The sequence below is a fragment of the Oryzias melastigma genome, linkage group LG2, assembly GCF_002922805.2.
Source record: "Oryzias melastigma strain HK-1 linkage group LG2, ASM292280v2, whole genome shotgun sequence".
Lineage (NCBI taxonomy): Eukaryota > Metazoa > Chordata > Actinopteri > Beloniformes > Adrianichthyidae > Oryzias > Oryzias melastigma.
Window position 1 is genome coordinate 17,751,658 of NC_050513.1, and position 15,601 is coordinate 17,767,258.

Genomic DNA, 15,601 nt, shown 5'->3' on the forward strand with positions numbered 1-15,601 from the left:
GGAAACTGCAGCTTATTCAGAACTCTGCTGCTCGGGTTCTCACAAGGACCAAGAAAGTAGACCACATCAGTCCTTAGAAAACGTTCAAATTCCCTCTATAACTTTTGTTTTCCTTGCCCTTTGGCTCCACCTTGTGGTTCTTTTGGTAACGACAAACTTCCGTCTTTTTTGTGTCTGTTTTACAGTCAGTTAATTTATAACATCCACAATCTGTTTGGATAGAGATAAAGAAGAAATTTCTAAGAAATATTCGATTAAGTTCCTGACACACTTTTCTTTTTTTTAACTCTCATTTTTCATTTCAGTTAATCTATAAATGATTAACTATAAACCAACAAAACAAGGTTAAAGATAAACCGGTTTTATTGAGCTCCAGACAAGAGACGTGTGCAGATATTTAAATATATGGTTTTATAAACTCACTAAACTGTATTTTGTGCATTTACTTAATTTTAAACTACTTTTTGGGGCTTCAAATTAAATATTTAAACAACATTTGGCAAACAATTTGTGAAGAAAAAAAATATTTTAAAAAATGGTTGGTGTTTGTTTAAACGTTTTGGACATTTTGGATGCAGGAGGGGGCGTTCCCGAATCAGAGCAAGTCAAAGTTAAGCAGCAAGAACAAACCGGAAGTTCATAAAAATCTACTTTTCCCTCCTTCCACACAACATTGTACACTTGGACAAACATTCCTCTTTGACTGAACATCAAAATTCTTACGAAAAGAATAATTTGAAAGCTTGATAAGTAAATAAAACAACTGTTTTTGTGCCCCAACAGAATTGTATCAAAATAATAGTGAGTAGCAACAAAAATACTCGTTTAGGATACATATTCAGTTCTAATGACATTTTAGAATAAATAATAATAAATTAAGAATCAGTTTAAATGCTTCAAATAAACGTTAAAGGTAAAAATATCGCCTTGTTTCTCCCACCTGCGACTTTTATTTTGAAAGTGAGCGGAAACGGAAGAGCAGCAGGTTTTCATCGACTTTGCTCTCGTGCCGCTCGAGCAGTCCAATAATGTCTGCAACGGGACGAGGAGATACTTTGTGCGTCTTTATCAATGGAAAGAAGGTAGCCCCGTTATTCCCAATTTTTAAAAACGGAAGTTGGTTTTCTTCTCTTTTTCGCAGGTTTGCTGGATAAACGTCGCTCAGTTCTCGGACTTTAGCTGCAGAAAAGTTCGTTTGCGGTTCGGAACATTCCGTTGGGTCCGAAAAAAAAGGGGGGGGGGGGGGTAAATAAATAAATAAAGGGGTTCAGATATAATAGTGGGTGCTGCACTGACATCTGTATCCTGTTACATTTTTTGACGGAAGTGATGATTGGATAGAAAAATAAGAGCATTTATATTACATTTAAACAAATCATTATTATCGTTTCCAGATGGAGTATTTTAGTAGAAGCTCATTTAAAAATAAATGTTAAGTATTTAAAGTTTAAACAAAATACACACACACACACATATATATATGTATATATATTGTATAAACTTCATAGTAGTAAAATATGGGTTCTTTTTGCACTATAATAATGGATCTCCTTTAAAATAAAGTTTTGAATTTTGACATAAAGGTGCTCATGTATTTGTTGAATGACGGTAAAAACTGTAAACGTTTACAGAATTGGATGAACTCTTCAAGTTTAGGGTAACATGAAATGTCTTCTTTTAGTTTGAAAATGTGCATGTTTTCATAATGTGACCATAAGCATATTTTGTTATTTTCTTGTCATATAACATTTAAGTATTAATCACACCGTCCTTGGAAACGTGCATAGACTTTTCGATAAAAAGTTGAGGTAAACATATGCTAAAGGTCAATTTGGGCTTCTGCTTACAAAATTTATGTTCAAGCGTAGCTACACAAGTTTCTACCTTTGTTATCAGGCTCTACAAACGCAGGTTGCCAGTCAAGAATTTGACCAGTCGGGTACTTGGATTTGGTAGTGACGTATGGATTTGGTTGATCTGGTGAACCCAGACTTGACGACGAGCCTGACCAACAAATTCTCTCTCAAAAGTTATAACATTTTGATGCACGGTTAAGGACCGTTCCGCCCCACTTTTTGAATTTTTGTGTCCTTTTTGACGTGCTGGCTGTTAAATCAGGGGTCCAGTCGTTTTGTCGAAGCAGTGTCGGACGCGGACTAAACCTCAGGACGCGACCGATGCCGGTACCCTAACCCCAGCCCAGTATCAGCATTTGTGTCAGGAAACAGAACCGCGTCAGGAACCAGTACCGTATCCACAATCAGAACCACTACCACATCGGCGTCTGGAACCAATACGGCATTCATGTCAGGAAACAGTACCGCATCCGCGTCGCTAACCCGTACAACATTGGCGTCTGGAACCAATGCCGCATCCGAGTTTGGAACCAGTACCGCATCCGGGTCTGAAACCAGTACCGCATTTGAGTCTGGAGCCAGTACTGCATTTGCGTCCTGAACCAGAACCGCATTCATGTGAGGAACCAGTACCGCATCCACGTCTGAAACCAGTTCTGCCTTCGCGTCTGGAACTGGTACCGCATCCGCGTACTGCGTTCGCGTCCTGAACCAGAACCGCATTCATGTGAGGAACCAGTACTGCTTCTGCGTCTGGAACCAGTTCTGCATTCGCGTCTGGAACCAGTACTGCATCGGCGTACTGCGTTCGCGTCCTGAACCAGAACCGGATTCATGTGAGGAACCAGAACTGCGTCTGCGTCTGGAACCAGTTCTGCATTCGCGTCTGGAACTGGTACCGCATCCGCGTACTGCATTCGCGTCCTGAACCAGAACCGCATTCATGTTAGGAACCAGAACCGCATACATGTGAGGAACCAGTACCGCATCCACGTCTGAAACCAGTTCTGCATTCGCGTCTGGAACTGGTACCGCATTCGCGTCCTGAACCAGAACCGCATTCATGTGAGGAACCAGAACTGAATCCGCGTCTGGAACCAGTATGCAGTGTGTACATAGTAGGGTACAGGAAAATATTGATTCAGAGATACTTCATTTGGCGATTCTTGTTTCGATTAAAATCGCCGTCAAGACTCACTTATACTTATAACCAACATTTTGTTCAGTGACATACTTTTGTTTTTCACTAACGCGTCGACCGCTAGCTGGCGGCTCAGGACACCGAACCTCGTTCAGCATCTACACACCACTCCAAAACAACAATAAGATCTCACGAGAACCATCTTGTGTTAGACGTTAGCTCATTATTAGCCTCGCTGCTATTGCTAGAGTTCATTGAAACAATTACAACGTAGTTTTAACTTAGGATGGGTACCAAATTTTTTACTCTTTAAAAAGTAGTAATTTTATCTCTGATGCTAGCTTGAGATATATCGCGATATAGTCTATCGTGATACATATCGTATCGACTCTCTAGACGCCAGACGTAGCATCAGAGAAGTTTTTTTTGCTAACGTTCGTGTGTTTTTTCAGGTGGAGGTGGAAGATGCCGATCCGGAGACGATGTTGTTGTCCTTCCTCAGGCAAAAGCGTATCCGAAATAAAAAAAAAAAAACAACATTTTTTCTTTAGTTTTTTTGTAAAAAAAAGTCTTTGTAGTCCATGTGGTCCTTGACTGTTTCTCAGTGAGGCTAACAGGAACCAAGTCTGGCTGTGGGGGTGGAGGCTGTGGGGCCTGCACCGTCATGGTGTCACGCTACCAACCTGCGACCAAGACCATCACGTATCCTTCACCGCGCTAACCACGCTGGAAATCGTAAAGATGAGGCCGTCCAGCCAAAAGACATTAAAATAAAGGGGAGGGGCTTAAAACATTTTTATTTTAATGCTAGCTCTAAGATATTTACATTTGTAAAAACAAATAAAATGTGTAACTTTGAAACCATTTAATCATTTTTTACTACAAAATAAAATTATTAGCTTTACAAAATAAGAGTCCTGGTCCAAACAGTCGCCTTATTTTTTTCTGGTGTTGCGAATAAGGTGGGCAGTTACAAGTATTGTAAATACGCTAGCGCAGCTAACGTGTAGCGATGTCGAATTGTTTTTTATTGTTCTCGTTACTAACAAGGGTAAGAGTTAGCGTAGGGACAATTTGTTTTAGTGGTAGGCCTATCTATCCATCCATCCATCCATTTTCTTGACCGCTTCTTCCCTTTCGGGGTCGCGGGGTGCCGGAGCCTATCCCGGCTACTGACGGGCGAAGGCGGGGTACACCCTGGACAGGTCGCCAGTCAGTCGCAGGGCCTCAATCACTCACACATCCACTCTCACATTCACACCTAGGGACAATTTAGAGTCACCAATTAACCCATGAAGCATGTTTTTGGACGGTGGGAGGAAGCCGGAGTCCCCGGTGAAAACCCACGCATGCACGGGGAGAACATGCAAACTCCACACAGAAAGGTCCCAGCCGGGATTCGAACCGGGGCCTTCTCGCTGTGAGGCGAGAGCGCTAACCACTTGCGCCACCGTGCAGCCCTGGCCTATCTATGTTTTGCGTTTTGAAAACAAGGTTGGCAGTTGTATGTATTGTGGATGTGCTAATACGGCTAACGTGTAGCGTGTTTGACTGTTTTTTTAGTTACTAGCAAGGTTGGGTTTTTTTGTTTTTTTTTTACAGATAACTTGTAAGGCTAGGAGCTAGCATAGTTACAGTAAAAAATTTTTAGTGGTATCAGTGTGTTTTTTTTTTTTTTGGTGTTGCAAACAAGGTAGGGAGTTACAGGTGTTGTAAATACGCTAACGCAGCTAACGTGTAGCAATGTCGTATTGGTTTTTATTGTACTTGTTACTAACAAGGGTAAGAGTTAGCGTAGGGACAATTTGTTTTAGCGGTAGACCTTTTTACGTTTTAGATGTTGCAAAAAATTGTGGGGTAAATGGTATTGGGTATGCTAATGAGTAGCCGCATTAGCATATACGTCATTTCTTTTTATGTGTTACTAGCAAGGTTGGGCGTTAGCATAGTCACAGTAACGTTTCCTTTTACTGTATCACTCTGCTTTTTTTGGTGTTCCAAACAAGGTTAAAAGTTACAGGTTTTATGAACATGCTAACGTGGCTAACGTCGCTAACATAGCTAACATGTAGCAAGTTCTAGAGTTACAGACAAATCTCTGACTTTTTAGTCTTGCTTAGTAATCTTTCAGTTCAGTGCGCCCTAAATGTGATATTCAAAAATAGACGGTGCGGCTTATAATGCAGAAAATATGTAATTATGTGAATTTTATTGTTATTTATTTTATGTTTTTTATCATTTAAGTGATAAAAACTCTACAGTTGGTCAATCTATATCATCTGCTGTTTAAATAAGAACACTTTTTTATGAACGAAGAATGTTATTTTTTTATTAAAAGGTAAAGAAAAATTATATAAGGGAAAATTTAAGAACATTTTATAAAAATATATAAATTACTTGAAGTTTGACTTAGTTAAGGACTCAATTTCAAGATTTCGGTCTCTCAATAGACAGTTAAGCTGCTGTTAAGGTGTGTCAGATTTGTGTTTTATGTTCACACTATGTAAAATAAAACATTTGAGGTTTTTGTCTTTTCATAAATAAAGACATTTTTTTAGATAACAGAATAAAAGTTTTGCCAGCTTCCAACTAAAAGCCGACTGAATAGTTTAAAACAGCACACTTGGAGTTGGTTTGTTTTTCCCCGTTTTTAATGGAAGCCAGAGGTCAGATTACAGAACAGCTTTATCAGTTTGATTGCTGCTCCACACCTTTGGTCTCAGTGGAGATAAAGTTTGTGTTTCTGACCGACTCTCTGCATGACTCAGCAAAAATTCTGTCGGATTTTTGATTGAACCCTTTCTAGACAGCTTAGTGGAGCAGCTAACTCAAAAAATCTTTCATTTTATGATGCAAGCATGAAATTTGGCTGAAGTACTTTATAAGACACCAAATTTTAAGAAAAAAGTGTTAGCCACTTTAAATTCCAAAATGGCGGCCATTTTCCAAGATGGCCACCAAAGGTTGTTGGTGTAATGAGTTACATTGGAAAAAATATGAGTACTTCATCAGGTAAAATTAGGTTTTTATCGCTAAACATTACAGGGATATTAACTGGCATTTTTTAGGCTGAAAGAGCTCATCCTCACTGCCACCCTGGCATTAGCAGTCCATTTTCGGGGCAAAAAACCATTGAAAACATCATCAAGTAAACTATTTTTATTATATTCTGCCAACTTTACTGCCATGGCGGCCATCTTGAAAAAAATGGCGGCCATATTGGATTTTTGTGTGGCTAGCACTTTTTCCTGTAACTAGACCCAGAGACTATAACTGTACCAAATTTCATGCTTGTATCATCAACTGAACGATTCTGGTTAAAAATGACACTAAGCTGCTCCACTAGCTGACCCGCCGGCGAGATAAAGACCAAAAATAATGAGATCAGTTTAAATTTTAGTAAAACAAACATGTTAAAAAATAGGCATGTAAGGTTGGTACATTTCAAACGTTGTGAGAATGAAAATCAAGACAAATTCATACATTTGCATTTATTAAAACAAATGAAACTGTGTGGAAACACCTTTACTTCCCCGTCAGCCATTACGCCGTGAACGCCTGCCTCCTGCCGCTCTGTCAGCTGCACGGCGCCGCTGTCACCACGGTGGAGGGCATCGGCAGCTCCACAACCAGGATCCACCCGGTGCAGGTTCGTGTCTGGGTCATCAGCAGTCTCTCGTTTTTTAATGTTTGTCGTAGGGCTGCCACGATTGGTCGACTAATCAACGACTAATCGACTATTAAAATAGTCGACGACTAATTTAATAGTTGATTTGTCGCTTTATATTAAATGGAGTCGGAGTTTAGTAAAGTTGAAAGTTATACCGGCATTATGTTAGCTTTTTGGACTATTTTGGCATTAACTAAGGTTTTTTAGGCTATTTCCGAGGTTTAGCTAATATTTCAGCTACGTGCTAGCTATTTTGGCTAATTTAGGCTTTTTTTGTTTTTTTAACTATTTTGGCTAATTTAGGCTTTTTTTGTTTTTTTAGTTAATTTAGGCTAATTTGGAGTTTAGCTAATATTTCAGCTGCATGATAGCTATTTTGGCTAATTTAGGCTAATTTGGAGTTAAGCTAATATTTCAGCTGCATGCTAGCTATTTTGGCAAATTTAGGCTTTTTTTGTTTTTTTAGCTATTTTGGCTAATTTAGGCTAATTTGGAGTCTAGCTAATATTTCTGCTGCATGCTAGCTATTTTGGCTAATTTAAGCTTTTTTTTCATTTTTTTTGGCTATTTTGGCTAATTTAGGCTAATATGGAGTTTAGCTAATATTTCAGTTGCGTGCTATCTATTTTGGCTAATTTAGGGTTTTTCCCCCCAGATTTTAGGCTAATTTAGCATTTACCTATTTTTTTAGCTGGCTGTAAGATTCAGCTTTTTAAGCTATCAACTTCAATGTTTTTAGCTATCAATTTCACTGTTTTCAGCTCTCAGCACTTGTTTCTTTAGCAGCCAAATTCAGCTTACAGCATTCACACTAGCGCTATTACAGGTAATGCTAAATATCTAGTTTTTAGTTAGTTTAAAGCTAATGATGGTTAAGATGTGTGCTTTACATCCAGTTTGTCCATGACCCGATTAGTCGACTAATCTGAAAAAATAATTGGTTAACAGTCGACTATTAAAATAATCGTTTGTAGCAGCACTATTTTGTAGTATGCAGCATGAATTGAAATGATTCCTAAAAGTGGAGCCTGACAAATTTTTACCCCCCAAACAAAAAAACTGCTTAAAGCAAATGTAATTTCAAGGCATATATAGACCATAGAACCTTTGATATTATCCACCCAGAGGATTTTTGTCATCTGATTTCCATTTAATACCTTGGACAAATGAGTTTTTAAGGTGGCAGCGCGACTGTCAAAATACTTTTGTAGAATACACGTAAATCCCTTCAAAAATAAACTTTCATGATTTGAATTAGTTTTCACGCCTTGTTCCTTTGTGTTTTAAACGTTTTTCTTTAAGAAATGACTGAATAAATTGTATGTTTTTATTTAGTCATTTAAATAACTTTTTTGAATCAATTAAATATTTTTATCCTGGAAAATATAAATATCTGGTTATAAATGTTACATCTTGTGGACTGATCAGAGTTGACACGCTGTTGGAGGTTTAGATGACTTTGGGAAAATTGCCAGAGTTTACTTTAATAATTACCTCATAGAATGAATGTCCTGAGATAACCCTCATTTATAAGGGTTTTATTTAGGACTTTGACCTAACAAAGACTTTCAAAATAAAAGATCACATTAAGGACACTTTGTCTATAAATATAGTTGTTAACCCTTTCACATCTTGATTAATCACTATTCTGTCCTTATTTATTATTTGGGGTGTTTTAGAAAAAAAACTAAAACAAGAAAGTCAATGAAAATTTAAATGTGGTACTTTTATTTTGAGGTTGCTCCTTCCGGTTAAATTCAACCCAAAATGTTGGCGGCTGTAAAGATGATGGTCCATAGCAACCATAGGGTTTTTTTCATGCCTGAAGCAGACGATTATGCGTTTCAAATTTTTTGTCTCTACGTTGAACTAAGTTTCTATCGTTTCCGTAGCAACCAATGTAAACACTTGTCAAATTCAGGTGGATAATGTAATAGACTTAAAAATATAAAGTATTTTTTTTTTAATTCTGAAAATTTAAAAGTTTTGGAGAATATCAAAGTCATAAACATTTTTTTAGGTTTAGAGTTTTTTTATTTTATTTTTTTTTATTTTACATTAGCCCGAACCACACCCCCAATAAAGCAAGTCGCTTGTTTTGCAGGAGCGAATAGCGAAGGCTCACGGCTCGCAGTGTGGCTTCTGTACGCCGGGCATGGTGATGGCCACCTACGCTCTGCTGAGGAACAAACCCAAACCCACCATGGACGACATCACGCTAGCTCTGGCTGGTCTGTTTTTCCTCAGTTTGATTCTGTCTGATCTATCTTAAAAAATATGTTTTTATGAATTATTGATAATCATGGGAAGCTTTTTCATCTGTTTAGGTAATCTGTGCCGTTGTACTGGGTATCGGCCTATCGTGGACGGATGCAGAACCTTCTGTCAGGTATGTCAGAGATGCTACCTTTGGGGTTTTTTTTCTTTATGAGAAGGTAGAAAAGTACAATTATGTTTAGGGGAAAAGTAAAGCTGTTGTTCACATTTCTACCAACAGGAGGCCAACTGCTGCCAAGTCAACGGCGGAGGAAGCTGTTGCCTCAACGGGGAAGAAAATACCAGTGTGAGTTTTCACAACAAATTCACACACACCTCCATCGAAATTTTGTTGACCTTTGACCTCGGGAGGAAGCCGCCAACTTTTTAAAAAAAAAAAAGAAAACTTACTACAAAACTAAACTCCTCCTTGGGATTAGATTTATCGCCTCCTAACCCCTGGTGCGTCATTGGGAAATAAAGTTTGTAGATTTTGGACAGCGTTAGCTTAAACTAGCAAATTCTTCGCACAATTTTTATTGGAATATTGTAAAAACTCAGTAGAGGAATCGTCGGCTTCAGCGGAACAAAACCATACAACATAACAAATGAAAATGTTAGAATGTGGGCGTGGTTAACAAAAACCTCCGTTGCTAAGGAAATCCAAACATTTACTTTCGCCGATCCTTTTAAAAAATACATAGACCTGTTTGTCATCCTCAGGCAACCAAAAAATGTAATGGTTGCTATGGAGATAAAACCGACAGAAAAACCTCAATTTTGAAAAAAAGCGGGTTTTTTTTTTTGGTGACTTGCAGTTCTCTAACTATGGTAGCATGGAAGATGTGGGGGATGGGGGGCGTGTAGCAGCGGCTCAGCCAGTGGGGGTAGGTCAAAAGGAGGTCGGCGGGGGAGGGTAGCAGGTCGTAAAACACCACTCACAGTTTTTAATGTTCTTTTTTCGTACTTTTACTTCGTAGTTCTACCATTGTACTGACTTTGACGTTAACTATCCATCAACTGACGTTTCTCTTCCTCGTTTTCCTTTGTTGTGTTTTAGGAAGACTCAAAGAAAAACCCAGAGCTCTTCAATAAGGACGAGTTCCTTCCGCTGGACCCAACGCAGGAACTCATCTTTCCCCCGGAACTGATCGTAGGTCATCCACGTATAACACTACCGACTGAAAAAGCCTCGTCGGGGTCAAACGCCTCCTCTGAATCTCCCTCCAGCTGATGGCGGAGACGCCCAGCATCCAGACGCTCTCTTTTCACGGCGAGAGGATGAGCTGGCTGTCGCCGGCCTCGCTCCAGGAGCTGATCCAGCTCAAGGCCAAACACCCCAAGGCGCCGCTGGTCATGGGCAACACCAACATCGGTATGCGACCGCGCAGAAATGGCGTTGTTGAATCCCAATGGACGATCGAACATGTCTGCTTTGTGTTGAAGGTCCAGACATCAAGTTCAAAGGAGTCGTTCATCCTCTGGTCATCTCCCCCAGCAGAATCAAGGAGCTCTACGAGGTCTCTCAGACTCCACAGGGTGAGCAGCTTCTCCTCCCGTCATTATCGGAGAACCTATCAGACTTCCTGAGCTTCATTCCTGGTTTTCCGTAGGCGTTTGGGTTGGAGCGGGCTGCACTTTGGCTGAGCTCCGCTCCCTGTTGGAGAAGCTGGTTTCTGAGCTTCCGGCTGAGAAGACCGAGCTCCTCGGAGCTCTGATCCAGCAGCTGGGGAACCTGGGAAGCCAACAGATCCGGAACGTTGCGGTAAATAACTTTTCCGTAAAGTTGTCCTAAAGTTTGTTTTTAAGTTCAGCGCCTTATGGGGCGGGAGTTGATCAAAAGAAAGAGATTTAAGCGTAAAAAAGAAAGAAAGAAAAGAGAGGAAAAGTATGGAAATGAAAAAAAGAAGAAAAAAACACTGCTTTAAAAGTGAAAAGAGAGGAAGAAAAGAGAAAAAGAAAAACCTGGAAATAAAAAATACTGATATAAGAGTTAAAAGAAAGAATGAAAGAAACAAGAGAGAGGTAAAAGAGGAAAAAAGTGAAAGAAAAGGGAAAGACAGTAATATAAAAATTTAAAAGAAAAAAAGAAAAAGACAGCTTTAAAAGTAAAAAGAAAGAAATAAATAAAAGAGAGAGAGGAAAAGGTGAAAGAAAAAATAAGAAAAGGAAAAAAAAAGCTGAGGAATGAAAAAAAGAAAACACTCCTTTAAGAGTAATAAAGAAAATTGAATAAATGATAGAGAGGAAAAAGAGAAAAAAAGAATAAAAGAAAAATCGAGAAAAAAGAAAAGGAAAAAAAGATAAATGAAAAAACACTGCTTAAAAGTAAAAAGAAAAAAGATGAAGAGGAAGAAAAAGGAAAAACAGAATTAGTAAAAGAACAAAACAAAAATTTGCTTTTAAAGTAAAAAGAAAGCAAAAAAGAGAGAAAAATAAGGAAAAAAACAGCTTTAAAAGTAAAAAGAAAAAACAAAAGTGAGAGGAAAAAACAGAAAAACTGAGAAATAATAAAAAAAAAAACAACTGCTTTGATTTCATTCACTTTAATTTCTGCATCATTAGGGCGGGGTTTCATGATTGGCAGGTGGGTGGAGCTAGTAGAACTCTGACTTTACTGTATCTAATCCAATCGGAGGATTTTTGAACCATTGCTGAGTTGGGTGAGGTCCATTGACTGTAAATGAGAACTGGACTGAGTGACCCCTCCCCCATTGTGTTCCAAACAGGAAGTACCTGCTGGTTCCAAGAAGCCAAAATCCCAGAACAAACAGCTGTTACTCATTATTTTGGTCAGAATAACCATATTAGCTCAACATGTTCTTGGTAATCATATTTTTGCAGATTATTTTTTCCTAGCTATTCAAGTTGTAAACTGACCAATCAGAGGCCTCGATAAAGTGATTGATTGACAGATTGTTTTTTTTTTTTTTTTTTTGTTTGATTGACAGATTTTGAAGGGCTGTAGAATCCTAACAAGCTCACTCCTGATTGGCGATATTGGTTGCCATAGAAACAATGACTCAGACCAACATAGACCAATCAGTACTTACTGGTGGCGTCGATATCTAAAAAATGGCGACTGAATTGACATCATACTTACTCAGTCAATGTTTGGGTTTTTCCGTTCCACATCTGGGTCGTCCTTCAGAATCTTTGGGTAGAGTCTGATGTCATCAGCGTAGAGTGTGTTCATCTTTCTGCTCTCGTTGGTGTTTAGACTCTTGGCGGCAACATTGCTAGTGCATACCCAAACTCAGACCTGAACCCCGTTTTGGCTGCTGGGAACTGCAGAGTCGCCGTCATCTCCAGCGGTGAGTCGACAACTTTTTAGTTTTTTCATCAAATGCATTTAAGTAACAGAATGAGAACGCAGAAGCTGAACTCCTCCCATCTGGATCCATCAGAAGGAAGACGAGAGATTCCCCTCAATCAGGACTTCTTCGTGGGTTTCGGAAAAACTGTCCTGAAACCGGAAGACATTGTTCTGTCGGTTTTCCTTCCTTTTTCCAGAAAGGTACAATCTTGCAATTGGAGAGTTCTTAACCCTTTAACACCGGAGATGTCACCGGCAAAGGCTAAATAAAAGCTCTAAGATGTAACGTAACTCTGACCGTTCACGCAATTAACGTAATTCAAACGGATATTAACGCACAACCAAAAGGATCTACTGTAAAGTGTAGCCTATCAACGCGAAGTGTTATCAGAATCCGTTGGGATTACGCAGATTACACTTCACTACTGTAAATTGTATCATATCGTTTCAAAGTTGCAAAGCTGCTTCAGAATCCATTGGAATTGCGTAAAGTTTTTGCCACCGTAAAGTGTAGCATAATAGGGATTGGAATTCCACATAGAGTAAGAACATGTTAGTGTTAACAAAAAACCTCCGTTGCTAAGGAAATCCAAACATTTACTTTCGCCGATCCTTTTAAAAAATACATAGATCTGTTTGTTGTCCTCAGGCAACCAAAAAATGTAATGGTTGCTATGGAGATAAAACCGACAGAAAAACCTCAATTTTGAAAAAAGCATTGTTTTTTTTCTAACTATGGTAGAGGTGGGGGGTGGGGGTCGTGTAGCAGCGGCTCAGCCAGTGGGGGTAGGTCAAAAGGAGGTCGGCTGGGGAGGGTAGCAGGTCGTAAAACACCACTCACTGGTTTTAATGTTCTTTTTTCGTACTTTTACTTCGTAGTACTACCATTGTACTGACTTTGACGTTAACTATCCATCAACTGACGTTTCTCTTCCTCGTTTTCCTTTGTTGTGTCTTAGGAAGACTCAAAGAAAAACCCAGAGCTCTTTGATAAGGACGAGTTCCTTCCACTGGAAAAAAGTGTAGCATATTAGCGAAAAATTGTTTCGGAATCCGTTGGAATTGCAATGATTGCGTAAAGTCTTCACTACCGTAAAGTGTATATATCAACGCAAAGCTGCTCCATATTAGCGGAAAGCTGCTTCAGAATCCATTGGAATTGCGTTGGTTGCCTGAACGGTTGAAGAGTTGCATAAATCCCCAAAAAGTCAACACTGGAGCTGTAGCCTCCGGTGTTCAAGGGTTCGCTTTTGCTTTTCTAAGTCGATCTGAACAGTTTTAGTGATGTTGCGCCTCAACTGACCTCCAGGGGGAGTTTGTGCGCGCTCTCCGACAGGCGCCAAGGAAGGAGGTGTCGTTCGCCACCGTGACAACGGGAATGCGGGTGTTTTTCTCTGAGGGCTCGTCGACGGTTCAGGAAGTCAGTATCTACTTTGGGGGCGTGGCTGCCTCCACCGTTAGCGCCGCTGAGACGTGCAAAGCCCTCGTTGGAAGGTCCGACTTACCGACCGCTCTCTCTAAATCTGTGTTTGATTGGAGCTGATCTTTTATGAGTCTCCATCAGGCCGTGGAGTGAGGAGACCTTCAGCCGGTCCTACGACGTCCTCCTGGAGGAGGTGGCCCTGCCGCCCTCGGCTCCTGGGGGAAAGGTGGAGTTTCGACGCTCCCTGACCCTCAGCCTCCTCTTCAAATTCTACCTGGAGGTCCTGCACACGCTCAAAGAAATGGTGAGGCGGTTTCATGAGGTGCTCGTCGGGAAAACCCCAAAAATTGTTTTTAAATCCCTTATTTGTTTCCTCAGAAGGTGATCTCAGAGGAGATTCCAGAGAAGCTGCTGCCGTTACCCAAAGACATCCAACCGACCGTGCAGGAGTTTCAGGTCAGAAGACGACATTTATCTGCAGGAAATCACCATTTTTCCCCTTAAACTCTTCTTCCTGCTCCTCCTCAGGCTGTGTCAAAGGAACAGAGTGACCAGGACCCCGTTGGGCGTCCCATGATGCATCGCTCCGCCATCAGCCACGCCACCGGCGAGGCGGTGTACTGCGACGACATCCCCAGAACAGACGGGGAGCTCTTCCTGGTTCTGGTCACCAGCACTCGGCCACACGCCAAGATCACGTAAGATCGAGAAATTCCCTCCGAATTCTTTTCCCCAGTTTTACATGGTGGTCTCCTGCAGAGACCTGGACGTGAGCGAGGCGCTGAAGGTTCCTGGCGTCGTGGACGTCATCACGGCCAAGGATATTCCCGGGAAGAAGGTCCGCCTCATGTTCGGCTACCAGGAGGAGGTGCTCTCCGATGACGAGGTGTGTGGGGTTTGAAGATCTACTCAGAAGCTGGTAGGTGATCGGAATGATGGGATGTTGTGCTGCGTTCAGGTGTCCTGCGTCGGTCAGATGGTGTGCGCCGTGGTTGCCGATTCAAAGCCGCACGCCAAGCGTGGAGCGGCGGCCGTGAAGATCACCTACGAGGACTTGCCAGACCCTATTTTCACCCTGGAGGTTCGCCGCTGTTCCCAAACGTACTCATTCTATGAGAAGTTCCTTTCATTCCCGCTTGTATTCCTGTCATTTCGTCAGGACGCCATCGAGAAGTCGTCTTTCTACGAGCCTCGGCGGTTCCTTGAGGTCGGAGACGTGAACGGAGCTTTTGAGAAAGCGGATCGAGTTCACGAAGGTAAAAAGTGTCGGTTGTTTTCCCAGTGAGCAGAAGAGGACTTTGAGTTTACTGTGGTTTCTGTTGTCCGTCCTCAGCTGAGGTTCGGATGGGGGGCCAGGAGCATTTCTATATGGAGCCTCAAAGCATGCTGGTCGTTCCTGTTGGGGAAGAAAGAGAGTTAAACGTCTACGTCTCCACTCAGTGGCCCGCTCTGACTCAGGTTACACAGTTTGCCTTTCCATTTTCTCAAATTTCAAAGGAATTTACCGTATTTATCTGCGCTATAGGGCCCACCGGATTATGAAGTCAATGATTGGTCTATAAGCAAGACAAAACAGTCAGAGATGAATCCATTAGTCGGTCACAGGGATTCTAAAATTTGTTTGTAACACTGTTACAATGTTAGCCTACTTAGCATATATACAATACCTGTTACTCGCAACTTTGTTTGCACATGTAAAAAAACAGACAACTATAACAAACGTCAGTAATACGCTAACTCCCAACCTTGTTAGTAACACAAACAAAAAAAAGCAGTTTTACACGCTAAATGTTAGCCACGTTAGCATATTTATATTGCCTTGAACTCCCAACTTTGTTTACAACATGAAATAAACTCCGTCCAACATGGCTACACGTTAGCTGCATTAGCATATTTATAATACATGTAATTCTGAGCCTTGATTGTAACACGTAAAAAA

General features: G+C 40.7%; 1 protein-coding gene across 1 annotated transcript in view; it reads left to right on the forward strand.

Annotated features, from left to right (window-relative positions):
• Window positions 1–952: 952 nt before the first annotated feature.
• Window positions 953–15,601, forward strand: part of aox6 (aldehyde oxidase 6) — a 24,450-nt gene continuing 9,801 nt past the window's right edge. Inside the window, exons 1-21 of the mRNA XM_024288883.2 lie at window positions 953–1,082; window positions 3,450–3,507; window positions 3,603–3,699; window positions 6,538–6,646; window positions 8,772–8,898; window positions 8,995–9,056; window positions 9,165–9,230; window positions 9,984–10,076; window positions 10,154–10,298; window positions 10,370–10,462; window positions 10,537–10,688; window positions 12,144–12,237; window positions 12,331–12,440; window positions 13,549–13,733; window positions 13,804–13,966; window positions 14,041–14,118; window positions 14,191–14,360; window positions 14,422–14,548; window positions 14,621–14,743; window positions 14,822–14,918; window positions 14,996–15,120. Coding sequence (XP_024144651.1) covers window positions 1,029–1,082; window positions 3,450–3,507; window positions 3,603–3,699; window positions 6,538–6,646; window positions 8,772–8,898; window positions 8,995–9,056; window positions 9,165–9,230; window positions 9,984–10,076; window positions 10,154–10,298; window positions 10,370–10,462; window positions 10,537–10,688; window positions 12,144–12,237; window positions 12,331–12,440; window positions 13,549–13,733; window positions 13,804–13,966; window positions 14,041–14,118; window positions 14,191–14,360; window positions 14,422–14,548; window positions 14,621–14,743; window positions 14,822–14,918; window positions 14,996–15,120 — 2,328 coding nt within the window. The 5' untranslated portion in view covers window positions 953–1,028. The remainder of the gene's footprint in view (window positions 1,083–3,449; window positions 3,508–3,602; window positions 3,700–6,537; window positions 6,647–8,771; window positions 8,899–8,994; window positions 9,057–9,164; window positions 9,231–9,983; window positions 10,077–10,153; window positions 10,299–10,369; window positions 10,463–10,536; window positions 10,689–12,143; window positions 12,238–12,330; window positions 12,441–13,548; window positions 13,734–13,803; window positions 13,967–14,040; window positions 14,119–14,190; window positions 14,361–14,421; window positions 14,549–14,620; window positions 14,744–14,821; window positions 14,919–14,995; window positions 15,121–15,601) is intronic.